The sequence below is a fragment of the Procambarus clarkii genome, chromosome 42 (assembly GCF_040958095.1).
Source record: "Procambarus clarkii isolate CNS0578487 chromosome 42, FALCON_Pclarkii_2.0, whole genome shotgun sequence".
NCBI classification, from domain to species: Eukaryota; Metazoa; Arthropoda; class Malacostraca; order Decapoda; family Cambaridae; genus Procambarus; species Procambarus clarkii.
The window spans coordinates 25,882,621-25,906,686 of NC_091191.1; the positions used below are offsets into that span (position 1 = coordinate 25,882,621).

The 24,066-nt window shown below is 64.6% G+C and overlaps 14 protein-coding genes and 1 pseudogene across 14 annotated transcripts; all 15 read right to left on the bottom strand.

Moving 5' to 3' along the window:
* Positions 1 to 145: 145 nt before the first annotated feature.
* Positions 146 to 667, bottom strand: LOC138373441 (uncharacterized). Its single transcript, XM_069339647.1, has one exon. It carries the CDS (start codon positions 665 to 667, stop codon positions 146 to 148), a length of 522 nt encoding a protein of 173 aa, XP_069195748.1.
* A 381-nt stretch (positions 668 to 1,048) lies between these two features.
* On the bottom strand, positions 1,049 to 1,657 carry LOC138373442 (uncharacterized). The gene has a single exon (XM_069339648.1). The coding sequence runs from the start codon at positions 1,655 to 1,657 to the stop codon at positions 1,049 to 1,051; it is 609 nt and encodes a 202-aa protein (XP_069195749.1).
* Positions 1,658 to 1,663: 6 nt separating this feature from the next.
* Positions 1,664 to 3,176, bottom strand: LOC138373443 (uncharacterized). Its single transcript, XM_069339649.1, has 2 exons — positions 2,591 to 3,176; positions 1,664 to 1,938 (listed from the first exon to the last, which is right to left on the bottom strand). Exons 1-2 carry the CDS (start codon positions 3,174 to 3,176, stop codon positions 1,664 to 1,666), a joined length of 861 nt encoding a protein of 286 aa, XP_069195750.1.
* A 1,049-nt stretch (positions 3,177 to 4,225) lies between these two features.
* On the bottom strand, positions 4,226 to 4,753 carry LOC138373444 (uncharacterized). Its single transcript, XM_069339650.1, has one exon. It carries the CDS (start codon positions 4,751 to 4,753, stop codon positions 4,226 to 4,228), a length of 528 nt encoding a protein of 175 aa, XP_069195751.1.
* Positions 4,754 to 5,576: 823 nt separating this feature from the next.
* Positions 5,577 to 7,608, bottom strand: LOC138373445 (uncharacterized; annotated as a pseudogene).
* A 4,720-nt stretch (positions 7,609 to 12,328) lies between these two features.
* On the bottom strand, positions 12,329 to 12,640 carry LOC138373446 (uncharacterized). The gene has a single exon (XM_069339652.1). It carries the CDS (start codon positions 12,638 to 12,640, stop codon positions 12,329 to 12,331), a length of 312 nt encoding a protein of 103 aa, XP_069195753.1.
* A 379-nt stretch (positions 12,641 to 13,019) lies between these two features.
* Positions 13,020 to 13,307, bottom strand: LOC138373447 (uncharacterized). Its single transcript, XM_069339653.1, has one exon. The coding sequence runs from the start codon at positions 13,305 to 13,307 to the stop codon at positions 13,020 to 13,022; it is 288 nt and encodes a 95-aa protein (XP_069195754.1).
* A 665-nt stretch (positions 13,308 to 13,972) lies between these two features.
* LOC138373448 (uncharacterized) lies at positions 13,973 to 14,230 on the bottom strand. The gene has a single exon (XM_069339654.1). The coding sequence runs from the start codon at positions 14,228 to 14,230 to the stop codon at positions 13,973 to 13,975; it is 258 nt and encodes an 85-aa protein (XP_069195755.1).
* A 27-nt stretch (positions 14,231 to 14,257) lies between these two features.
* Positions 14,258 to 14,536, bottom strand: LOC138373449 (uncharacterized). Its single transcript, XM_069339655.1, has one exon. It carries the CDS (start codon positions 14,534 to 14,536, stop codon positions 14,258 to 14,260), a length of 279 nt encoding a protein of 92 aa, XP_069195756.1.
* Positions 14,537 to 15,538: 1,002 nt separating this feature from the next.
* LOC138373450 (uncharacterized) lies at positions 15,539 to 15,799 on the bottom strand. Its single transcript, XM_069339656.1, has one exon. The coding sequence runs from the start codon at positions 15,797 to 15,799 to the stop codon at positions 15,539 to 15,541; it is 261 nt and encodes an 86-aa protein (XP_069195757.1).
* Positions 15,800 to 16,065: 266 nt separating this feature from the next.
* LOC138373451 (uncharacterized) lies at positions 16,066 to 16,326 on the bottom strand. The gene has a single exon (XM_069339657.1). The coding sequence runs from the start codon at positions 16,324 to 16,326 to the stop codon at positions 16,066 to 16,068; it is 261 nt and encodes an 86-aa protein (XP_069195758.1).
* A 7-nt stretch (positions 16,327 to 16,333) lies between these two features.
* Positions 16,334 to 16,780, bottom strand: LOC138373452 (circumsporozoite protein-like). Its single transcript, XM_069339658.1, has one exon. It carries the CDS (start codon positions 16,778 to 16,780, stop codon positions 16,334 to 16,336), a length of 447 nt encoding a protein of 148 aa, XP_069195759.1.
* Positions 16,781 to 20,115: 3,335 nt separating this feature from the next.
* LOC138373453 (uncharacterized) lies at positions 20,116 to 20,760 on the bottom strand. Its single transcript, XM_069339661.1, has one exon. It carries the CDS (start codon positions 20,758 to 20,760, stop codon positions 20,116 to 20,118), a length of 645 nt encoding a protein of 214 aa, XP_069195762.1.
* Positions 20,761 to 22,452: 1,692 nt separating this feature from the next.
* LOC138373454 (uncharacterized) lies at positions 22,453 to 22,746 on the bottom strand. Its single transcript, XM_069339662.1, has one exon. It carries the CDS (start codon positions 22,744 to 22,746, stop codon positions 22,453 to 22,455), a length of 294 nt encoding a protein of 97 aa, XP_069195763.1.
* A 27-nt stretch (positions 22,747 to 22,773) lies between these two features.
* LOC138373455 (uncharacterized) lies at positions 22,774 to 23,052 on the bottom strand. The gene has a single exon (XM_069339663.1). The coding sequence runs from the start codon at positions 23,050 to 23,052 to the stop codon at positions 22,774 to 22,776; it is 279 nt and encodes a 92-aa protein (XP_069195764.1).
* Between the last annotated feature and the right edge of the window lie 1,014 nt (positions 23,053 to 24,066).

The window sequence follows — 24,066 nt, forward strand, 5'->3', positions numbered from 1 at the left end:
CTCCAGCCCCTGGCCCATCTTCTGCCCCTGGCCCATCTCCTGCCCTTGGCCCGTCTCCAGCCCCTGGCCCATCTCCGGCCCCTGGCCCATCTCCTGCCCCTGACCCATCTCCTGTCCTTGGCCAATCTCCTGTCCCTGGCCCATCTCACGCCTCTGACCCTTCTTCTGCCCCTGGCCCATCTCTTGTCCCTGGTCCATCTCCTGCCCCCTGGCCCATCTCCTGCTCCTGGCCCATCTCATGCCTCTGGCCCATCTCCTGCCCCTGTCCCATCTCCTGCCCCTGGCCCATCTCCTGTTCCTGGCCCATCTCCTGCCTCTGGCCCATCTCCTGTCCCTGACCCATCTCCTTTCCCTGCCTCATCTCCAGCCCTTGGCCCATTTCAAGCCAAAGGCCCATCTCCGGCCTCTGGCCCATCTCCTGTCCCTGGCCCATCTCTTGCCCCTGGCCCATCTCCGGCCTCTGGCAATTCTCCTGCCCCTGTCCCATCTCCTGCCCCTGGCCCATCTCCTGCCCCTGGCCTATCTTCTGCCCCAGGCCCATCTCCTGCCCATGGCCCATCTCCTGCCCATAGCACTTCTCAAGCCCCTGGCCTATCTCCTGCCCCTGGCCCATCTCCTGCCCATGGCCCTTCTCGAGACCCTGGCTTATCTCCTGCCCCTGGCCCATCTCCTGCCCCTGGCACATCTCCTGCCTTGGCGTTTCACCTACCTCAGGCTAATCTCCTGCCCTTGGCCCATCTCCTGCCCTCCTGGCCCATCTCCTGCCCTTGGCATATCTCTTGCCCTTGGCCCATCTCCTGCCTTTGGCCCATCTCATGTCCCTGGCCCATCTCATTCACCTGGCCCATCTTCTGCCCCTTCCCAGCTATTTCCTTTGGCCCATCTCATGTCATTGGCCCATCTCCTACACCTGGCCCATCTCATGTCACTGGCCCATCTCCTACCCCTGGCCCATCTCCTGCTCCTGGACCATCTCACGTCCTTGGCCCATCTCCTGCCCCTGGCCCATCTTTTGCCTCTGACCAACCTCATGTCATTGGCCCATCTCCTACCCCTGGCCCGTCTCCTGCCCCTGGCCCATCTCCTGCCCCAGGCTAATCTCCTGCCCCTGGCCCATCTCCTGCCTCTGCCCATCTCCTGCCCCTGGCCCATCTCCTGTCCCTGACCCATCTCCAGCCCCTGGCCCATCTCCTGCCTCTGGCCCATCTCCAGCCTCTGGCCCATCTCCTGCCCCTTTTCCATCTTCTGCCCCTTGCCCATCTCCTGTCCCTGGCCCATCTCCTGCCCCTGGCCCATCTCCTTCCCCCTTTCCCAACTCCTGCCCCTGTCCCATCTCCTGCCCCTGCCCCACCTCCTGTCCCTGGTCCATCTCCTGCCCCTGCCCCATCTCCTGCCCCTGGCCCATCTCCTGCCTCTGGCCCATCTCCTGTCCCTGGCCCATCTCCTGCCTCTTTCCCATCTCCTGTCCCTGGACATTTCCTGCCCCTGGCCCATCTCCTGTCCTTTGCCCATCTCCTTCCCCCTTTCCCGTCTCCTGTCCCTTGCCTATCTCCTGACCCGTTTCCATCTCATGCCCCTGGTCTATCTCTTGCCCCTGGCCCATTTCCTGCCCCTGGCCTATCTCCTGCACCTGGCCCATTTCCTGCCAATGGCCCATCTGCCCCTAGCCCGTCTCCTGCCCAAGCCCATATCCTGCCTTTGCCCGTCTCCGGCCCTGGCCGATCTCCGGCCCTGGCCCGTCTCCTGCCCCTGGCCCATCTCCTGCTTTTCGCCCATCTCCTGCCCTGGCCCATCTCCTGCCCCTGGCCCATCTCCTATCCCTGGCCGATCTCCGGCCCTGGCCCGTCTCCTGCCCCTGGTCCATCTCCTGCTCCTGGCCCATCTCCTGCCCTGGCCCATCTCCTGCCCCTGGCCCATCTCCTATCCCTGGCCCGTCTCCTGCCAATGGACCATTTCTGACCCCTTGCCCATCTCTTGCCTTTGGCTCATCTCATGTCCCTGGCCCATCTACTGTCCCTGGCCCATCTCCAACCCCTGACCCATCTCCGGCCCCTGACCCATCTCCTGCCCCTAGCCCATCTCATGTCCTTGGCCCATCTCCTGCCCATGGCCCATCTCATGTCCTTGGCCCGTCTCCTGCCCATGTCCCATCTGCTCCATCTGGCCCATCTCCTGCCCCTGGCCCATCTCCTGTCCCTGGTCCATCTCCTGCCCCTGACCCATGTCCTGCTCCTAGCGCATCTCCTGCCTCTGGCCATTCTCCTGCCCCTGTCCCATCTCCTGCCCCTGGCCCATCTCCTGTTCCTGGCCCATCCCCTGCCTATGGCCCATCTCCTGTCCTTGGCCCATCTCCTTTCCCTGACCCATCTCCAGCCCCTGGCCCATCTCCTACCCCTGGCCCATCTCCTGCCCATGGCCCATCTCATGTCCTTGGCCCGTCTCCTGCCCATGTCCCATCTGCTCCCCCTGGCCCATCTCCTGCCCCTGGCCCATCTCCTGTCCCTGGTCCATCTCCTGCCCCTGGCCCATGTCCTGCTCCTGGCGCATCTCCTGCCTCTGGCCATTCTCCTGCCCCTGTCCCATCTCTTGCCCTGGCCCATCTCCTGTTCCTGGCCCATCTCCTGCCTATGGCCCATCTCCTGTCCCTGGCCCATCTCCTGTCCCTGACCCATCTCCAGCCCCTGGCCCATCTTCTGCCCCTGGCCCATCTCCTGCCCTTGGCCCGTCTCCAGCCCCTGGCCCATCTCCGGCCCCTGGCCCATCTCCTGCCCCTGACCCATCTCCTGTCCTTGGCCAATCTCCTGTCCCTGGCCCATCTCACGCCTCTGACCCTTCTTCTGCCCCTGGCCCATCTCTTGTCCCTGGTCCATCTCCTGCCCCTGGCCCATCTCCTGCTCCTGGCCCATCTCATGCCTCTGGCCCATCTCCTGCCCCTGTCCCATCTCCTGCCCCTGGCCCATCTCCTGTTCCTGGCCCATCTCCTGCCTCTGGCCCATCTCCTGTCCCTGGACATTTCCTGCCCCTGGCCCATCTCCTGTCCTTTGCCCATCTCCTTCCCCCTTTCCCGTCTCCTGTCCCTTGCCTATCTCCTGACCCTTTTCCATCTCATGCCCCTGGTCTATCTCTTGCCCCTGGCCCATTTCCTGCCCCTGGCCTATCTCCTGCACCTGGCCCATTTCCTGCCAAAGGCCCATCTGCCCCTAGCCCGTCTCCTGCCCAAGCCCATATCCTGCCTTTGCCCGTCTCCGGCCCTGGCCGATCTCCGGCCCTGGCCCGTCTCCTGCCCCTGGCCCATCTCCTGCTTTTCGCCCATCTCCTGCCCTGGCCCATCTCCTGCCCCTGGCCCATCTCCTATCCCTGGCCGATCTCCGGCCCTGGCCCGTCTCCTGCCCCTGGTCCATCTCCTGCTCCTGGCCCATCTCCTGCCCTGGCCCATCTCCTGCCCCTGGCCCATCTCCTATCCCTGGCCCGTCTCCTGCCAATGGCAAATTTCTGACCCCTTGCCCATCTCTTGCCTTTGGCTCATCTCATGTCCCTGGCCCATCTACTGTCCCTGGCCCATCTCCAACCCCTGACCCATCTCCGGCCCCTGACCCATCTCCTGCCCCTAGCCCATCTCATGTCCTTGGCCCATCTCCTGCCCATGGCCCATCTCATGTCCTTGGCCCGTCTCCTGCCCATGTCCCATCTGCTCCCCCTGGCCCATCTCCTGCCCCTGGCCCATCTCCTGTCCCTGGTCCATCTCCTGCCCCTGACCCATGTCCTGCTCCTAGCGCATCTCCTGCCTCTGGCCATTCTCCTGCCCCTGTCCCATCTCCTGCCCCTGGCCCATCTCCTGTTCCTGGCCCATCCCCTGCCTATTGCCCATCTCCTGTCCTTGGCCCATCTCCTTTCCCTGACCCATCTCCAGCCCCTGGCCCATCTCCTACCCCTGGCCCATCTCCTGCCATTGGCCCGTCTCTAGCCCCTGGCCCATCTCCGGACCCTGGCCCATCTCCTGCCCCTCACCCATCTCCTGTCGTTGGCCCATCTCCTGTCCCTGGCCCATCTCCAGCCTCTGACCCATCTCCTAGCCTGGCCCGTCTCCTGCCCCTGGCCCATCTCCTGCCCCAGGCTAATCTCCTGCCCCTGGCCCATCTCCTGCCCCTGCCCATCTCCTGCCCCTGGCCCATCTCCAGCCTCTGGCCCATCTCCTGCCCCTTTCCCATCTCCTGCCCCTTCCCCATCACCTGCCCCTGGCCCATCTCCTTTCCCTGGCCAATCTCCATCCCCTGGCCCATCTCCTGTCCATGGCCCATCTCCTGTCCCTGGCCCATCTCCTGCGACTGGCCCATCTCCTTCCACCTTTCACATCTCCTGCCCCTGTCCCATCTCCTCCCCCTGGCCCATCTCCTGCCCCTGGCCCATCTCCTAGCTGTCCCAGGTCCATCTCCTGCCCCTGGCCCATCTCCTGCCCTTGGCCCATCTCCTGCCTCTGGCCATTCTCCTGCCCCTGTCCCATCTCCTGCCCTTGACCCATCTCCTGTTCCTGGCCCATCTCCTGCCTATGGCCCATCTCCTGTCCCTGGCCCATCTCCTGTCCCTGACCCACCTCTATCCCCTGGCCCATCTCCTGCCCCTGGCCCATCTCCTGCCTCTGGCCCATCTCCAGCCCCTGGCCCATCTCCGGCCTCTGGCCCATCTCCTGCCCCTGACCCATCTCCTGTCCCTGGCCCATCTCCTGTCCCTGGCCCATCTCCATCCCCTGACCCATCTTCGGCCCCTGGACCATCTCCTGCCCCTATCCCATCTCATGTCCTTGGCCCATCTCCTCCCCCTGGCCCATCTCCTGCTCCTTGCCCATCTCCTAGCTGCCCCTGGTCCATCTCCTGCCCCTGGCCCATCTCCTGCCCCTGGCCCATCTCCTGCCTCTGGCCATTCTCCTGCCCCTGTCCGATCTCCTGCCCCTGTCCCATCGCCTGTTCCTGGCCCATCTCCTGCCTTTGGCCCATCTCCTGTCCCTGACCCATCTCCTGTCCGTGACTAATCTCCAGCGCCTGGCCCTTTACAGCCCCAGGCTCATCTCCTGCCTCTGGCCCATCTCCTGCCCTTGGCCCATCTCCTGTCCCTATCCCATCTCTTGCCACTGGCCCATCTCCTGCCTCTGGCAATTCTCCTGCCCCTGTCCCATCTCCTGCCCCTTGCCCATCTCTTGTATCTGGCCCATCTCCTGCCCTTGGCCCATCTGCTGTCCCTGGCCCATCTCCTGCCCCGGGCCCATCTCCTGTCCTTGGCCCATCTCCTGTCCCTGGCCCATCTCCTGTCTCTGGCCCATCTCCTGCCCTTGGCCCATCTCCTACCCCTGGCCTATCTTCTGCCCAGGCCCATCTCCTGCCCATGGCCCATCTCCTGCCCATAGCTCTTCTCAAGCCCCTGGCCTATCTCCTGCCCCTGGCCCATCTCCTGCCCATAGCCCTTCTCAAGCCCCTGGCCCATCTCCTGCCCTTGGCCCATCTCATGCCCTTGGCCCATCTCCTGCCCCTGGCTTATATCATGTCCTTGGCTCATCTCATTCACCTGGCCCATCTTCTGCCCCTTCACACCTCCTTCCTTTGGCCCAGCTCATGTCCTTGGCCCATCTCCTGCCCCTGGCCCATCTCCTGCTCCTGGACCATCTCACGTCCTTGGCCCATCTCCTGCCCTTGGCCCATCTTTTGCCTCTGGCTAACCATGTCATTGGCCCATCTCCTACTTCTGGGCTGTCTCCTGCCCCTGGCCAATCTCCTGCCCCAGGCTAAGTTCCTGCCCCCTGGCCCATCTCCTGCCCCTGCCCATCTCCTGCCCCTGGCCCATCTCCTGTCCCTGGCCCATCTCCTGCCCCTGTCCCATCTCCTGCCTCTGGCCCATCTCAAGCCTCTGGTCCATCTCCTGCCCCTTTCCCATCTCCTGCCCCTGGCCCATCTCCTGCCCCTGGCCCATCTCCTGTCCCTGGCCCATCTCCTGCCCCTGGCCCCATCTCCTCTCCCTGGCCCATCTCCTGCCCCTGGCCCATCTCCTTCTCCCTTTCCCTTCTCCTGCCCCTGTCCCATCTCCTCCCCCTTGCCCATCTCCTGCCCCTGGCCCATCTCCTGTCCCTGGTCCATCTCCTGCCCCTGGCCCTGCCCCTGGCCCATCTCCTGCCCCTGGCCCATCTCCTGCCTCCGGCCCATCTCCTGTCCCTGGCCCATCTCCTGCCCCTGGCCCATCTCCTTTCCCCTTTCCCATATACTGCCCTGTCCCATCTCCTCCCCCTGGCCCATCTCCTGCCCCTGCCCCATCTCCTGTCCCTGGTCCATCTCCTGCCCCTGGCCCATCTCCTGCCCCTGGCCCATCTCCTGCCTCTGGCCCATCTCCTGTCCCTGGCCCATCTCCTGCCTCTGGCCCATCTCTTGTCCCTGGTCATTTCCTGCCCCTGGCCCATCTCTTTCCCCCTTTCCCGTCTCCTGCCCCTTGCCTATCTCCTGCCCCTTTCCCATCTCCTGCCTCTGGTCCATCTCCTAGCTGCACCTAGCTCATCTCCTGCCCCTGGCCTATCTCTTGCCCCTGGCCCATTTCCTGCCCCTGGCCAATCTCCTGTCCCTGGCCCATTTCCTGCCCATGGCCCATCTCCTGCCCCTAGCCCATCTCCTGCCCCTGGCCTATCTCCTGCCCTGGCCCGTCTCCGGCCCTGGCCGATCTCCGGCCCTGGCCCGTCTCCTGCCCCTGGCCCATCTCCTGCTCCTGGCCCATCTCCTGCCCTGGCCAATCTGATGCCCCTGGCCCATCTCCTATCCCAGGCCGATCTCCGGCCCTTGCCCGTCTCCTGCTCCTGACCCATCTCCTGCCCTGGCCCATCTCCTATCCCTGGCCCGTCTCGTGCCCCTGGCCCGTTTCCGACCCCTTGCCAATCTCTTGCCCTTGGCCCATCTCATGTCCCTGGACCATCTCCTGTCCCTGGCCCATCTCCAACCCCTGACCCATCTCCGGCCCCAGGCCCATCTCCTGCCCCTTGCCCATCTCATGTCCTTGGCCCAACTCCTGCCCATGGCCCATCTCATGTCCTTGGTCCGTCTCCTGCCCCTGTCCCATCTCCTCTCCCTGGCCCATTTCCTGCCCCTAGCCCACCTCCTGTCCCTGGTTCATCTCCTGCCCCTGGCCCATCTCCTGCCCCTGGCCAATCTCCTGCCTCTGGCCATCCTCCTGCCCCTGTCCCATCTCCTGCCCCTGGCCCATCTCCTGTTCCTGGCCCATCTCCTGCCTTTGGCCCATCTCTTGTCCCTGACCCATCTCCTGTCCCTGACCCATCTCCAGCCCCTGGCCCATTTACAGCCCCAGGCCCATCTCCTGCCTCTGGCCCATCTCCTGCCCTTGGCCCATCTCCTGTCCCTGGCCCATCTCTTGCCCCTGGCCCATCTCCTGCCTCTGGCAATTCGCCTGCCCCTGTCTTATCTCCTGCCCCTGGCCCGTCTGTTGTCCCTGGCCCATCTCCTGCCCCTGGCCCATCTTCTGTCCCTGGCCCATCTCCTGCCCCGGGCCCATCTCCTGTCCCTGGCCCATCTCCTGTCCCAGGCCCATCTCCTGTCCCTGCCCCATCTCCTGCCCTTAGCCCATCTCCTACCCCAAGCCTATCTTCTGCCCCAGGCCCATCTCCTGCCCATGGCCCATCTTCTGCCCATAGCCCTTCTCGAGCCCTTGGCCTATCTCCTGCCCCTGGCCCATCTCATGCCCCTGGCACATCTCCTGCCCCTGGCGTATCTCCTACCCCAGGCCCATCTCCTGCCCTCCTGGCCCATCTCCTGCCCTTGGCCCATCTCATGCCCCTGGCGTATCTCCTACTCCAGGCCCATCTCCTGCCCATGGCCCATCTTCTGCCCATAGCCCTTCTCGAGCCCTTGGCCTATCTCCGGCCCCTGGCTCATCTCCTGCCCCTGGCACATCTGCTGTCCCTGACCCATCTCCTGCCCCGGGCCCATCTCCTGTCCTTGGCCCATCTCCTGTCCCTGGCCCATCTCCTGTCTCTGGCCCATCTCCTGCCCTTGGCCCATCTCCTACCCCTGGCCTATCTTCTGCCCAGGCCTATCTCCTGCCCATGGCCCATCTCCTGCCCATAGCTCTTCTCAAGCCCCTGGCCTATCTCCTGCCCCTGGCCCATCTCCTGCCCATAGCCCTTCTCAAGCCCCTGGCCCATCTCCTGCCCTTGGCCCATCTCATGCCCTTAATAATTGGCCCATCTCCTGCCCCTGGCTTATATCATGTCCTTGGTTCATCTCATTCACCTGGCCCATCTTCTGCCCCTTCACACCTCCTTCCTTCGGCCCAGCTCATGTCCTTGGCCCATCTCCTGCCCCTGGCCCATCTCCTGCTCCTGGACCATCTCACGTCCTTGGCCCATCTCCTGCCCTTGGCCCATCTTTTGCCTCTGGCCAAGCATGTCATTGGCCCATCTCCTACTTCTGGGCTGTCTCCTGCCCCTGGCCAATCTCCTGCCCCAGGCTAAGTTCCTGCCCCCTGGCCCATCTCCTGCCCCTGCCCATCTCCTGCCCCTGGCCCATCTCCTGTCCCTGGCCCATCTCCTGCCCCTGTCCCATCTCCTGCCTCTGGCCCATCTCAAGCCTCTGGCCCATCTCCTGCCCCTTTCCCATCTCCTGCCCCTGGCCCATCTCCTGCCCCTGGCCCAATTCCTGTCCCTGGCCCATCTCCTGCCCCTGGCCCCATCTCCTCTCCCTGGCCCATCTCCTGCCCCTGGCCCATCTCCTTCCCCCCTTTCCCTTCTCCTGCCCCTGTCCCATCTCCTCCCCCTTGCCCATCTCCTGCCCCTGGCCGATCTCCTGTCCCTGGTCCATCTCCTGCCCCTGGCCCTGCCCCTGGCCCATCTCCTGCCCCTGGCCCATCTCCTGCCTCCGGCCCATCTCCTGTCCCTGGCCCATCTCCTGCCCCTGGCCCATCTCCTTTCCCCTTTCCTATATACTGCCCTGTCCCATCTCCTCCCCCTGGCCCATCTCCTGCCCCTACCCCATCTCCTGTCCCTGGTCCATCTCCTGCCCCTGGCCCATCTCCTGCCCCTGGCCCATCTCCTGCCTCTGGCCCATCTCCTGTCCCTGGCCCATCTCCTGCCTCTGGCCCATCTCTTGTCCCTGGTCATTTCCTGCCCCTGGCCCATCTCTTTCCCCCTTTCCCATCTCCTGCCCCTTGCCTATCTCCTGCCCCTTTCCCATCTCCTGCCTCTGGTCCATCTCCTAGCTGCACCTAGCTCATCTCCTGACCCTGGCCTATCTCTTGCCCCTGGCCCATTTCCTGCCCCTGGCCAATCTCCTGTCCCTGGCCCATTTCCTGCCCATGGCCCATCTCCTGCCCCTAGCCCGTCTCCTGCCCCTGGCCTATCTCCTGCCCTGGCCCGTCTCCGGCCCTGGCCGATCTCCGGCCCTGGCCCGTCTCCTGCCCCTGGCCCATCTCCTGCTCCTGGCCCATCTCCTGCCCTGGCCAATCTGATGCCCCTGGCCCATCTCCTATCCCAGGCCGATCTCCGGCCCTTGCCCGTCTCCTGCTCCTGACCCATCTCCTGCCCTGGCCCATCTCCTATCCCTGGCCCGTCTCGTGCCCCTGGCCCGTTTCCGACCCCTTGCCAATCTCTTGCCCTTGGCCCATCTCATGTCCCTGGACCATCTCCTGTCCCTGGCCCATCTCCAACCCCTGACCCATCTCCGGCCCCAGGCCCATCTCCTGCCCCTAGCCCATCTCATGTCCTTGGCCCAACTCCTGCCCATGGCCCATCTCATGTCCTTGGCCCGTCTCCTGCCCCTGTCCCATCTCCTCTCCCTGGCCCATCTCCTGCCCCTAGCCCACCTCCTGTCCCTGGTTCATCTCCTGCCCCTGGCCCATCTCCTGCCCCTGGCCAATCTCCTGCCTCTGGCCATCCTCCTGCCCCTGTCCCATCTCCTGCCCCTGGCCCATCTCCTGTTCCTGGACCATCTCCTGCCTTTGGCCCATCTCTTGTCCCTGACCCATCTCCTATCCCTGACCCATCTCCAGCCCCTGGCCCATTTACAGCCCCAGGCCCATCTCCTGCCTCTGGCCCATCTCCTGCCCTTGGCCCGTCTCCTGTCCCTGGCCCATCTCTTGCACCTGGCCCATCTCCTGCCTCTGGCAATTCGCCTGCCCCTGTCCCATCTCCTGCCCCTGGCCCGTCTCTTGTCCCTGGCCCATCTCCTGCCCCTGGCCCATCTTCTGTCCCTGGCCCATCTCCTGCCCCGGGCCCATCTCCTGTCCCTGGCCCATCTCCTGTCCCAGGCCCATCTCCTGTCCCTGGCCCATCTCCTGCCCTTGGCCCATCTCCTACCCCAAGCCTATCTTCTGCCCCAGGCCCATCTCCTGCCCATGGCCCATCTTCTGCCCATAGCCCTTCTCAAGCCCCTGGCCTATCTCCTACCCCTGGCCCTTCTCCTGCCCATAGCCCTTCTCGAGCCCTTGGCCTATCTCCTGCCCCTGGCCCATCTCCTGCCCCTGGCAAATCTCCTGCCCCTGGCGTATCTCCTACCCCAGGCCAATCTCCTGCCCCTGGCCCATCTCCTGCCCTCCTGGCCCATCGCCTGCCCTTGGCCCATCTCATGCCCATAGCCCTTCTCAAGCCCCTGGCCTATCTCCTACCCCTGGCCCATCTCCTGCCCATAGCCCTTCTCGAGCCCTTGGCCAATCTCCTGCCCCTGGCCCATCTCCTGCCCCTGGCACATCTCCTGCCCCTGGCGTATCTCCTACCCCAGGCCAATCTCCTGCCCTTGGCCCATCTCCTGCCCTCCTGGCCCATCTCCTGCCCTTGGCCCATCTCATGCCCTTGGCCCATCTCTTGCCCCTGGCTTATATCATGTCCTTGGCCGATCTCATTCACCTGGCCCATCTTCTGCCCCTTCCCACCTCCTTCCTTTGGCCCATCTCATGTCCTTGGCCCATCTTCTGCCCCTGGTTCATCTCCTGCTCCTGGACCATCTCACGTCCTTGGCCCATCTCCTGCCCCTGGCCTATCTTTTGCCTCTGGCCAACCTCATGTCATTGGCCCATCTCCTACCCCTGACCCGTCTCCTGCCCCTGGCCCATCTCCTGCCCCAGGCTAATCTCCTGCCCCTGGCCCATCTCCTGCCCCTGCCCATCTCCTGCCCCTGCCCATCTCCTGTCCCTGGCCCATCTCCTGCCCCTGGCTCATCTCCTGCCTCTGGCCCATCTCAAGCCTCTGGCCCATCTCCTGCCCCTTTCCCATCTCCTGCCCCTGGTTCATCTCCAGCCCCTGGCCCATCTTCTGTCCCTGGCCCATCTCCTGCCCCTTGCCCATCTCCTGTCCCTGGCCCATCTCCTGCCCCTGGCCCATTCTCTTCCCCCTTTCCAATATCCTGCCCCTGTCCCATCTCCTCCCCCTGGCCCATCTCCTGCCCCTGCCCCATCTCCTGTCCCTGGTCCATCTCCTGCCCCTGGCCCATCTCCTGCCCCTGGCCCATCTCCTGCCTCTGGCCCATCTCCTGCCTATGGCTCATCTCATGCCCCTGGCCCATCTCCTGTCCCTGGTCATTTCCTGCCGCTGGCCCATCTCCTTCCCCCTTTCCCATCTCCTGCCCCTTGCCTATCTCCTGTCCCTTTCCCATCTCCTGCCCCTGGTCCATCTCCTGCCTCTGGCCCATCTCCTGTCCCTGGCCCATCTCCTGCCCCTTTCCCATCTCCTGTCCCTGGACATTTTCTGCCCCTGGCCCATCTCCTTCCCACTTTCCCATCTCCTGCCCTTTGCCTATCTCCTGATCCTTTCCCATCTCCTGCCCCTGGCCCATATCCTGCCCCTGGCCCATCTCCTGCCATTGGCCTATCTCTTGCCCCTGGCCCATTTCCTGCCCCTGGCCTATCTCCTGCCCATGGCCCATTTCCTGCCAATGGCCCATCTCCTGCCCCTAGCCCGTCTCCTGCCCAAGCCCATCTTCTGCCCTTGCCCGTCTCCGGCCCTGGCCGATCTCCGGCCCTGGCCCGTGTCCTGCCCCTGGCCCATCTCCTGCTCTTCGCCCATCTCCTGCCCTGGCCCATCTCCTGCCCCTGGCCCATCTCCTATCCCTGGCCGATCTCCGGCCCTGGCCCGTCTCCTGCCCCTGGTCCATCTCCTGCTCCTGGCCCATCTCCTGCCCTGGCCCATCTCCTGCCCCTGTCCCATCTCCTATCCCTGGCCCGTCTCCTGCCCGTGGCCCATTTCTGACCCCTTGCCCATCTCTTGCCCTTGGCTCATCTCATGTCCCTGGCCCATCTACTGTCCCTGGCCCATCTCCATCCCCTGACCCATCTCCGGCCCCTGACCCAACTCCTGCCCCTAGCCCATCTCAGGTCCTTGGCCCATATCCTGCCCGTGGCCCATCTCATGTCCTTGGCCCGTCTCCTGCCCATGTCCCATCTGCTCCCCGTGGCCCATCTGCCCCTGGCCCATCTCCTGTCCCCGGTCCATCTCCTGCCCCTGGCCCATGTCCTGCTCCTGGCGCATCTCCTGCCCCTGGCCCATCTCCTGCTCTTGGCCCGTCTCCAGCCCCTGGCCCATCTCCGGCCCCCGGCCCATCTCCTGCCGCTGACCCATCTCCTGTCCTTGGCCCATCTCCTGTCCCTGGCCCATCTCCAGCCTCTGACCCATCTTCGGCCCCTGGCCCATCTCCTGCCCCTATCCCATCTCATGTCCTTGGCCCAACTCCTGCCCTTGGCCCATCTCATGTCCTTGGCCCGTCTCCTGTCCCTGTCCCATCTCCTCCCCCTAGCTCATCTCCTGCCTCTGGCCCATTTCTTGTCCCTGGTCCATCTCCTGCCCCTGGCCCATCTCCTGCTCCTGGCCCATCTCCTGCCTCTGGCCATTCTCCTGCCCCTGTCCCATCTCCTGCCCCCTCGCCCATCTCCTGTTCCTGGCCCATCTCCTGCCTCTGGCCCATCTCCTGTCCCTGACCCAGCTCCTGTCACTGACCCATCTCCAGCCCCTGGCCCATTTCCAGCCCAAGGCCCATCTCCTGCCTCTGGCCCCTCTACTGCTCTTGGCCCATCTCCTGTCCCTGGCCCATCTCTTGCCCCTGGCCCATCTCCTGCCCCTGGCAATTCTCCTGCCCCTGTCCCATCTCCTGCCCCTGGCCCATTTCCTGCCCCTGGCCTATCTTCTGCCCCAGGCCCATCTCCTGCCCATAGCCCATCTTCTGCCCATAGCCCTTCTCATGCCCCTGGCCTATCTCCTGCCCCTGGCCAAACTCCTGCCCATAGCCCTTCTCGAGATCCTGGCTTATCTCCTGCCCCTGGCCCATCTCCTGCCCCTGGCACATCTCCTGCCCGTTGCGTATCACCTACCCCAGGCTAATCTCCTGCCCTTGGCCCATCTCCTGCCCTCCTGGCCCATCTCCTGCCCCTGGCCCATATCATGTCCCTGGCCCATATCATTCACCTGGCCTATCTTCTGCCCCTTCCCTACTATTTCCTTTGGCCCATCTCATAAATGTCATTGCCCCATCTCCTACCCCTGGCCCATCTCCTGCTCCTGGAACATCTCACGTCCTTGGCCCATCTACTGCCCCTGGCCCATCTTTTGCCTCTGGCCAACCTCATGTCATTGGCCCATCTCCTTCCCCTGGCCCGTCTCCTGCCCCTGGCCCATCTCCTGCCCAGGCTAATCTCCTGCCTCTGGCCCATCTCCTGCCCCTGGCGATCTCCTGTCCCTGGCCCATCTCCTGCCCCTGGCCCATCTCCTGCCTCTGGCCTATCTCCAGCCTCTGGCCCATCTCCTGCCTCTTTCCCATCTCCTGCCCCTTGCCCATCTCCTTCCCCTGGCCCATCTCCTGTCCATGGCCAATCTCCATCCCCTGGCCCATCTCCTGTCCCTGGCCCATCTCCTACCCCTGGCCCATCTCCTTCCCCCTTTCACATCTCCTGCCCCTGTCCTATCTCCTCCCCCTGGCCCATCTCCTACCCCTGGCCCATCTCCTTCCCCCTTTCACATCTCCTGCCCCTGTCCTATCTCCTCCCCCTGGCCCATCTCCTGCCCCTGGCCCATCTCCTGCCTCTGGCCATTCTCGTGCCCCTGGCCCATCTCCTGTCCCAGGTCCATCTCCTGTTCCTGGCCCATCTCCTGCCTATGCCCCATCTCCTGTCCCTGGCCCATCTCCTGTCCCTGACCCACCTCCAGCCTCTGGCCCATCTCCTGCCCCTGGCCCATCTCCTGTCCCTGGCCCATCTCCAGCCCCTGACCCATCTTCGGCCCCTGGACCATCTCCTGCCCCTATCCCATCTCATGTCCTTGGCCCAACTCCTGCCCTTGGCCCATCTCATGTCCTTGGCCCGTCTCCTGCCCCTGTCCCATCTCCTCCCCCTGGCCCATCTCCTGCTCCTGGCCCATCTCTTGTCCCTGGTCAATCTCCTGCCCCTGGCCCACCTCCTGCCCCTGGCACATCTCCTGCCTCTGGCCATTCTCCTGCCCCTGTCCCATCTCTTGCCCCTGGCCCATCTCCTGTTCCTGGCCCATCTCCTGCCTTTGGCCCATCTCCTGTCCCTGACCCATCTCTTACCCCTGGCCCATCTCCTGCCTCTGGCAATTCTCCTGCCCCTGTCCCATCTCCTGCCCCTTGCCCATCTCTTGTCCCTGGCCCATCTCCTGTCTCTGGCCCATCTCCTGCCCCTGGCCCATCTCCTATCCCTTGGCCCATCTCCTGCTCCTGGCCCATCTCATGTCCTTGGACCATCTCCTGTCCCTGGCCCATCTCCAACCCCTGACCCATCTCCGGCCCCTGGCCCATCTCCTGCTCCTAGCCCATCTCATGTCCTTGGCCCAACTCCTGCCCATGGCCCATCTCATGTCCTTGGCCCGTCTCCTGCCCCTGTCCCATCTCCTCCCCCTGGGCCATCTCCTGCCCCTGGCCCATCTTCTGTCCCTGGTCCATCTCCTGCCCCTGGCCCATCTCCTGCCCCTGGCCCATCTCCTGCCCCTGGCCCATCTCCTGCCTCTGGCCTATCTCCAGCCTCTGGCCCATCTCCTGCCTCTTTCCCATCTCCTGCCCCTTGCCCATCTCCTTCCCCTGGCCCATCTCCTGTCCATGGCCAATCTCCATCCCCTGGCCCATCTCCTGTCCCTGGCCCATCTCCTACCCCTGGCCCATCTCCTTCCCCCTTTCACATCTCCTGCCCCTGTCCTATCTCCTCCCCCTGGCCCATCTCCTACCCCTGGCCCATCTCCTTCCCCCTTTCACATCTCCTGCCCCTGTCCTATCTCCTCCCCCTGGCCCATCTCCTGCCCCTGGCCCATCTCCTGCCTCTGGCCATTCTCGTGCCCCTGGCCCATCTCCTGTCCCAGGTCCATCTCCTGTTCCTGGCCCATCTCCTGCCTATGCCCCATCTCCTGTCCCTAGCCCATCTCCTGTCCCTGACCCACCTCCAGCCTCTGGCCCATCTCCTGCCCCTGGCCCATCTCCTGTCCCTGGCCCATCTCCTGTCCCTGACCCATCTCCTGTCCCTAACCCATCTCCAGCCCCTGACCCATCTTCGGCCCCTGGACCATCTCCTGCCCCTATCCCATCTCATGTCCTTGGCCCAACTCCTGCCCTTGGCCCATCTCATGTCCTTGGCCCGTCTCCTGCCCCTGTCCCATCTCCTCCCCCTGGCCCATCTCCTGCTCCTGGCCCATCTCCTGTCCCTGGTCCATCTCCTGCCCCTGGCCCATCTCCTGCCCCTGGCACATCTCCTGCCTCTGGCCATTCTCCTGCCCCTGTCCCATCTCTTGCCCCTGGCCCATCTCCTGTTCCTGGCCCATCTCCTGCCTTTGGCCCATCTCCTAGCTGTCCCTGACCCATCTCTTACCCCTGGCCCATCTCCTGCCTCTGGCAATTCTCCTGCCCCTGTCCCATCTCCTGCCCCTTGCCCATCTCTTGTCCCTGGCCCATCTCCTGTCCCTGGCCCATCTCCTGCCCCTGGCCCATCCCCTATCCCTTGGCCCATCTCCTGCTCCTGGCCCATCTCATGTCCTTGGACCATCTCCTGTCCCTGGCCCATCTCCAACCCCTGACCCATCTCCGGCCCCTGGCCCATCTCCTGCCCCTAGCCCATCTCATGACCTTGGCCCAACTCCTGCCCATGGCCCATCTCATGTCCTTGGCCCGTCTCCTGCCCCTGTCCCATCTCCTCCCCCTGGGCCATCTCCTGCCCCTGGCCCATCTTCTGTCCCTGGTCCATCTCCTGCCCCTGGCCCATCTCCTGCCCCTGGCCCATCTCCTGCCCCTGGCCCATCTCCTGCCTCTGGCCATTCTCCTGCCCCTGTCCCATCTCCTGCCCCTGGCCCATCTCCTGTTCCTGGCCCATCTCCTGCCTATGGCCCATCTTCTGTCCCTGGCCCATCTCCTGTCCCTGACCCATCTCCAGCCCATGGCCCATCTCCTGCCCCTGGCCCATCTCCTACCCCTGGCCCATCTCCTGTCCCAGGTCCATCTCCTGCCCCTGGCCCATCTCCTGCCCCTGACCCATCTCCTGCCTCTGGCCATTCTCCTGCCCCTGGCCCATCTCCTGTCCCAGGTCCATCTCCTAGCTGTTCCTGGCTTATCTCCTGCCTATGGCACATCTCCTGTCCCTGGCCCATCTCCTGTCCCTGACCCACCTCCAGCCCCTGGCCCATCTCCTGCCCCTGGCCCATCTCATGCCCCTGGCCCATCTCCAGCCCCTGGCCCATCTCCGGCCCCTGGCCCATCTCCTTCCCCTGACCCATCTCCTGTCCCTGGCCCATCTCCTGTCCCTGGCCCATCTCCAGCCCCTGACCCATCTTCGGCCCCTGGACCATCTCCTGCCCCTATCCCATCTCATGTCCTTGGCCCAACTCCTGCCCATCTCATGTCCATTGCTCGTCTCCGGCCCCTGTCCCATCTCCTCCCCCTGGCCCATCTCCTGATACTGGCCCATCTCCTGTCCCTGGTCCATCTCCTTGTCCCTGACCTATCTCCAGCCCCTGGCCCCTTTACAGCCCCAGGCTCATCTCCTGCCTCTGGCCCATCTCCTGCCCTTGGCCCATCTCCTGTCCCTGGCCCATCTCTTGTCCCTGGCCAATCTCCTGCCCCTGGCCCATCTCCTGTCCTTGGCCCATCTCCTGCCCCGGGCCCATCTCCTGTCCCAGGCCCATTTCTTGTCCCTGGCCCATCTCCTGTCCCTGGCCCATCTCCTGCCCTTGGCCCATCTCCTACCCCTGGCCCATCTCCTGATACTGGCCCATCTCCTGTCCCTGGTCCATCTCCTGCCCCTGGCCCATCTCCTGCCCCTGGCACATCTCCTGCCCCTGTCCCATCTCCTGCCCCTGGCCCATCTCCTGCCCCTGGCACATCTCCTGCCCCTGTCCCATCTCCTGCCCCTGGCCCATCTCCTGACTTTGGCTCATCTCCTGTCCCTGACCCATCTCCTTGTCCCTGACCTATCTCCAGCCCCTGGCCCCTTTACAGCCCCAGGCTCATCTCCTGCCTCTGGCCCATCTCCTGCCCTTGGCCCATCTCCTGTCCCTGGCCCATCTCGTGTCCCTGGCCAATCTCCTGCCCCTGGCCCATCTCCTGTCCTTGGCCCATCTCCTGCCCCCGGGCCCATCTCCTGTCCCAGGCCCATCTCTTGTCCCTGGCCCATCTCCTGTCCCTGGCCCATCTCCTGCCATTGGCCCATCTCCTACCCCTGGCCTATCTTCTGCCCCAGGCCCATCTCCTGCCCATGGCCCATCTGCTGCCCATAGCCCTTCTCAAGCCCCTGGCCTATCTCCTGCCCCTGGCCCGTCTCCTGCCAATAGCCCTTCTCGAGCCCCTGGCCTATCTCCTGCCCCTGGCCCATCTCCTGCCTCTGGCACATCTCCTGCCCCTCGCGTATCTCCTACGCCAGGCGAATCTCCTGCCCTTGGCCCATCTCCTGCCCTCCTGGCCCATCTCCTGCCCTTGGCTCATCTCATGCCCTTGGCCCATCTCCTGCCCCTGGCTTATATCATGTCCTTGGCCCATCTCATTCACCTGGCCCATCTTCTTCCCCTTCCCACCTCCTTCCTTTGTCCCATCTCATGTCCTTGGCCCATCTCCTGCCCTTGGCCCATCTTTTGCCTCTGGCCAACCTCATGTCATTGGCCCATCTCCTACCACTGGCCCGTCTCCTGCCCCTGGCCCATCTCCTGCCCCAGGCTAATCTCCTGCCCCTGGCCCATCTCCTGCCCCTGCCCTTATCCTGCCCCTGGCCCATCTCCTGTCCCTGGCCCATCTCCTGCCCCTGGTCCATCTCCTGCCCCTGTTCCATCTCCTGCCTCTGGCCCATCTCAAGCCTCTGGCCCATCTCCTGCCCCTTTCCCATCTCCTGCCCCTGGCCCATCTCATGCCCCTGGCCCATCTCCTGCCTCTGGCCCATCTCCTGTCCCTGGCCCATCTTCTGCCCCTGGCCCATCTCCTGCCTCTGGCCCATCTCCTGTCCCTGGCTCATCTCCAGCCTCTGGCCCATCTCCTGCCCCTTTCCCATCTCCTGCCCCTGGCCCATCTCCTGCCCCTGGCCCATCTCCTGTCCCTGGCCCATCTTCTGCCCCTGGCCCATCTCCTGCCTCTGGCCCATCTCCTGCCCCTGTCCCTTCTCCTCCCCCTTGCCCATCTCCTACCCCTGGCCCATCTCCTGTCCCTGGTCCATCTTCTGCCCCTGGCCCTGCCCCTGGCCCATCTCCTGCCCTTGGCCCATCTCCTGCCTCTGGCCCATCTCCTGTCCCTGGCCCCTCTCCTGCCCCTGGCCCATCTCCTGTCCCTGGCCCATCTCCTGCCCCTGGCCCAGCTCCTTCCCCCTTTCCCATATACTGCCCCTGTCCCATCTCCTCCCCCTGGCCCATCTCCTGCCCCTGCCCCATCTCCTGTCCCTGGTCCATCTCCTGCCCCTGGCCCATCTTCTGCCCCTGGCCCATATCCTGCCTCTGGCCCATCTCCTGTCCCTGGCCCATCTCCTGCCTCTGGCCCATCTCCTGACCCTGGTCATTTCCTGCCCCTGGCCCATCTTCTTCCCCCTTTCCCATCTCCTGCCCCTTGCCTATCTCCTGCCCCTTTCCCATCTCCTGCCCCTGGTCCATCACCTGCCCCTAGCCCATCTCCTGCCCCTGGCCTATCACTTGCCCCTGGCCCATTTCCTGCCCCTGGTCAATCTCCTGTCCCTGGCCCATTTCCTGCCCATGGCCCATCTCCTGCCCCTAGCCCGTCTCCTGCCCCTGGCCTATCTCCTGCCCTGGCCCGTCTCCGGACCTGGCCGATCTCCGGCCCTGGCCCGTCTCCTGCCTCTGGCCCATCTCCTGCTCTTGGCCCATCTCCTGCCCTGGTCCATCTGATGCCCCTGGCCCATATCCTATCCCTGGCCGATCTCCGGCCCTTGCCCGTCTCCGGCCCCTGGTCCATCTCCTGCCCCTGGCCCATCTCCTATCCCTGGCCCGTCTCCTGCCCCTGGCCCATTTCTGACCCCTTGCCAATCTCTTAAATTGCCCTTGGCCCATCTCATGTCCCTGGACCATCTCCTGTCCCTGGCCCATCTCCAACCCCTGACCCATCTCCGGCCCATGGCCCATCTCCTGCCCCTAGCCCATCTCATGTCCTTTGCCCAACTCCTGCCCATGGCCCATCTCATGTCCTTGGCCCGTCTCCTGCCCCTGTCCCATCTCCTCCCCCTGGCCCATCTCCTTCCCTAGCCCATCTCCTGTCCCTGGTCCATCTCCTGCCCCAGGCCCATCTCCTGCCCCTGGCCCATCTCCTGCCTCTGGCCATTCTCCTGCCCCTGTCCCATCTCCTGCCCTTGGCCCATCTCCTGTTCCTGGCCCATCTCCTGCCTTTGGCCCATCTCCTGTCCACTGACCCATCTCCTGTCCCTGACCCATCTCCAGCCCCTGGCCCATTTACAGCCCCAGGCCCATCTCCTGCCTCTGGCCCATCTCCTGCCCTTGGCCCATCTCCTGTCCCTGGCCCATCTCTTGTCCCTGGCCCATCTCCTGCCCCTGGCCCATCTCCTGTCCCTGGCCCATCTCCTGCACCGGGCCCATCTCCTGTCCCTGGCCCATCTCCTGTCCCTGGCCCATCTCCTGTCCCTGGCCCATCTCCTGCCCTTGGCCCATCTCCTACTCCTGGCCTATCTTCTGCCCCAGGCCCATCTCCGGCCCCTGGCCCATCTCCTGCCCCTAGCCCATCTCTTTCCCAACTCCTGCCCATGGCCCATCTCATGTCCTTGGCCCGTCTCCTGCCCCTGTCCCATCTCCTCCCCCTGGGTCATCTCCTGCCCCTGGCCCATCTCCTGTCCCTGGTCCATCTCCTGCCCCTGGCCCATCTCCTCCCTCTGGCCATTCTCCTGCCCCTGTCCCATCTCCTGCCCCTGGCCCATGTCCTGTTCCTGGCCCATCTCCTGCCTATGGCCCATCTCCTGTCCCTGGCCCATCTCCTGTCCCTGACCCATCTCCAGCCCCTGGCCCATCTCCTGCCCCTGGCCCATCTCCTGCCCCTGGCCCATCTCCAGCCCCTGGCCCATCTCTTGCCCCTGGCCCATCTCCTGCCCCTGGCAATTCTCCTGCCCCTGTCCCATCTCCTGCCCCTGGCCCATCTCCTGCCCCTGGCCTATCTTCTGCCCCAGGCCCATCTCCTGCCCATGGCCCATCTTCTGCCCATAGCCCTTCTCATGCCCCTGGCCTATCTCCTGCCCCTGGCCAATCTCCTGCCCATAGCCCTTCTCGAGATCCTGGCTTATCTCCTGCCCCTGGCCCATCTCCTGCCCCTGGCACATCTCCTGCCCGTTGCGTATCACCTACCCCAGGCTAATCTCCTGCCCTTGGCCCATCTCCTGCCCTCCTGGCCCATCTCCTGCCCCTGGCCCATATCATGTCCCTGGCCCATCTCATTCACCTGGCCCATCTTCTGCCCCTTCCCTGCTATTTCCTTTGGCCCATCTCATAAATGTCATTGCCCCATCTCCTACCCCTGGCCCATCTCCTGCTCCTGGACCATCTCACGTCCTTGGCCCATCTACTGCCCCTGGCCCATCTTTTGCCTCTGGCCAACCTCATGTCATTGGCCCATCTCCTTCCCCTGGCCCGTCTCCTGCCCCTGGCCCATCTCCTGCCCAGGCTAATCTCCTGCCTCTGGCCCATCTCCTGCACCTGCCCATCTCCTGCCCCTGGCGATCTCCTGTCCTTGGCCCATCTCCTGCCCCTGGCCCATCTCCTGCCTCTGGCCTATCTCCAGCCTCTGGCCCATCTCCTGCCTCTTTCCCATCTCCTGCCCCTAGCCCATCTCCTTCCCCTGGCCCATCTCCTGTCCATGGCCAATCTCCATCCCCTGGCCCATCTCCTGTCCCTGGCCCATCTCCTATCCCTTGGCCCATCTCCTGCTCCTGGCCCATCTCATGTCCTTGGACCATCTCCTGTCCCTGGCCCATCTCCAACCCCTGACCCATCTCCGGCCCCTGGCCCATCTCCTGCCCCTAGCCCATCTCATGTCCTTGGCCCAACTCCTGCCCATGGCCCATCTCATGTCCTTGGCCCGTCTCCTGCCCCTGTCCCATCTCCTCCCCCTGGGCCATCTCCTGCCCCTATCCCATCTTCTGTCCCTGGTCCATCTCCTGCCCCTGGCCCATCTCCTGCCTCTGGCCCATCTCCTGCCCCCGGCCCATCTCCTGCCTCTGGCCATTCTCCTGCCCCTGTCCCATCTCCTGCCCCTGGCCCATCTCCTGTTCCTGGCCCATTTCCTGCCTATGGCCCATCTTCTGTCCCTGGCCCATCTCCTGTCCCTGACCCATCTCTTACCCCTGGCCCATCTCCTGCCTCTGGCAATTCTCCTGCCCCTGTCCCATCTCCTGCCCCTTGCCCATCTCTTGTCCCTGGCCCATCTCCTGTCCCTGGCCCATCTCCTGCCCCTGGCCCATCTCCTATCCCTTGGCCCATCTCCTGCTCCTGGCCCATCTCATGTCCTTGGACCATCTCCTGTCCCTGGCCCATCTCCAACCCCTGACCCATCTCCGGCCCCTGGCCCATCTCCTGCTCCTAGCCCATCTCATGTCCTTGGCCCAACTCCTGCCCATGGCCCATCTCATGTCCTTGGCCCGTCTCCTGCCCCTGTCCCATCTCCTCCCCCTGGGCCATCTCCTGCCCCTGGCCCATCTTCTGTCCCTGGTCCATCTCCTGCCCCTGGCCCATCTCCTGCCCCTGGCCCATCTCCTGCCCCTGGCCCATCTCCTGCCTCTGGCCTATCTCCAGCCTCTGGCCCATCTCCTGCCTCTTTCCCATCTCCTGCCCCTTGCCCATCTCCTTCCCCTGGCCCATCTCCTGTCCATGGCCAATCTCCATCCCCTGGCCCATCTCCTGTCCCTGGCCAATCTCCTACCCCTGGCCCATCTCCTTCCCCCTTTCACATCTCCTGCCCCTGTCCTATCTCCTCCCCCTGGCCCATCTCCTACCCCTGGCCCATCTCCTTCCCCCTTTCACATCTCCTGCCCCTGTCCTATCTCCTCCCCCTGGCCCATCTCCTGCCCCTGGCCCATCTCCTGCCACTGGCCATTCTCGTGCCCCTGGCCCATCTCCTGTCCCAGGTCCATCTCCTGTTCCTGGCCCATCTCCTGCCTATGCCCCATCTCCTGTCCTTGGCCCATCTCCTGTCCCTGACCCACCTCCAGCCTCTGGCCCATCTCCTGCCCCTGGCCCATCTCCTGTCCCTGGCCCATCTCCTGTCCCTGACCCATCTCCTGTCCCTGGCTCATCTCCAGCCCCTGACCCATCTTCGGCCCCTGGACCATCTCCTGCCCCTATCCCATCTCATGTCCTTGGCCCAACTCCTGCCCTTGGCCCATCTCATGTCCTTGGCCCGTCTCCTGCCCCTGTCCCATCTCCTCCCCCTGGCCCATCTCCTGCTCCTGGCCCATCTCCTGTCCCTGGTCCATCTCCTGCCCCTGGCCCATCTCCTGCCCCTGGCACATCTCCTGCCACTGGCCATTCTCCTGCCCCTGTCCCATCTCTTGCCCCTGGCCCATCTCCTGTTCCTGGCCCATCTCCTGCCTTTGGCCCATCTCCTGTCCCTGACCCATCTCTTACCCCTGGCCCATCTCCTGCCTCTGGCAATTCTCCTGCCCCTGTCCCATCTCCTGCTCTTGCCCATCTCTTGTCCCTGGCCCATCTCCTGTCCCTGGCCCATCTCCTGCCCCTGGCCCATCTCCTATCCCTTGGCCCATCTCCTGCTCCTGGCCCATCTCATGTCCTTGGACCATCTCCTGTCCCTGGCCCATCTCCAACCCCTGTCCCATCTCCGGCCCCTGGCCCATCTCCTGCCCCTAGCCCATCTCATGTCCTTGGCCCAACTCCTGCCCATGGCCCATCTCATGTCCTTGGCCCGTCTCCTGCCCCTGTCCCATCTCCTCCCCCTGGGCCATCTCCTGCCCCTGGCCCATCTTCTGTCCCTGGTCCATCTCCTGCCCCTGGCCCATCTCCTGCCCCTGGCCCATCTCCTGCCTCTGGCCATTCTCCTGCCCCTGTCCCATCTCCTGCCCCTGGCCCATCTCCTGTTCCTGGCCCATCTCCTGCCTATGGCCCATCTTCGGTCCCTGGCCCATCTCCTATCCCTGACCCATCTCCAGCCCATGGCCCATCTCCTGCCCCTGGCCCATCTCCTACCCCTGGCCCATCTCCTGTCCCAGGTCCATCTCCTGCCCCTGGCCCATCTCCTGCCCCTGACCCATCTCCTGCCTCTGGCCATTCTCCTGCCCCTGGCCCATCTCCTGTCCCAGGTCCATCTCCTAGCTGTTCCTGGCTTATCTCCTGCCTATGGCACATCTCCTGTCCCTGGCCCATCTCCTGTCCCTGACCCACCTCCAGCCCCTGGCCCATCTCCTGCCCCTGGCCCATCTCATGCCCCTGGCCCATCTCCAGCCCCTGGCCCATCTCCGGCCCCTGGCCCATCTCCTGCCCCTGACCCATCTCCTGTCCCTGGCCCATCTCCTGTCCCTGGCCCATCTCCAGCCCCTGACCCATCTTCGGCCCCTGGACCATCTCCTGCCCCTATCCCATCTCATGTCCTTGGCCCAACTCCTGCCCATCTCATGTCC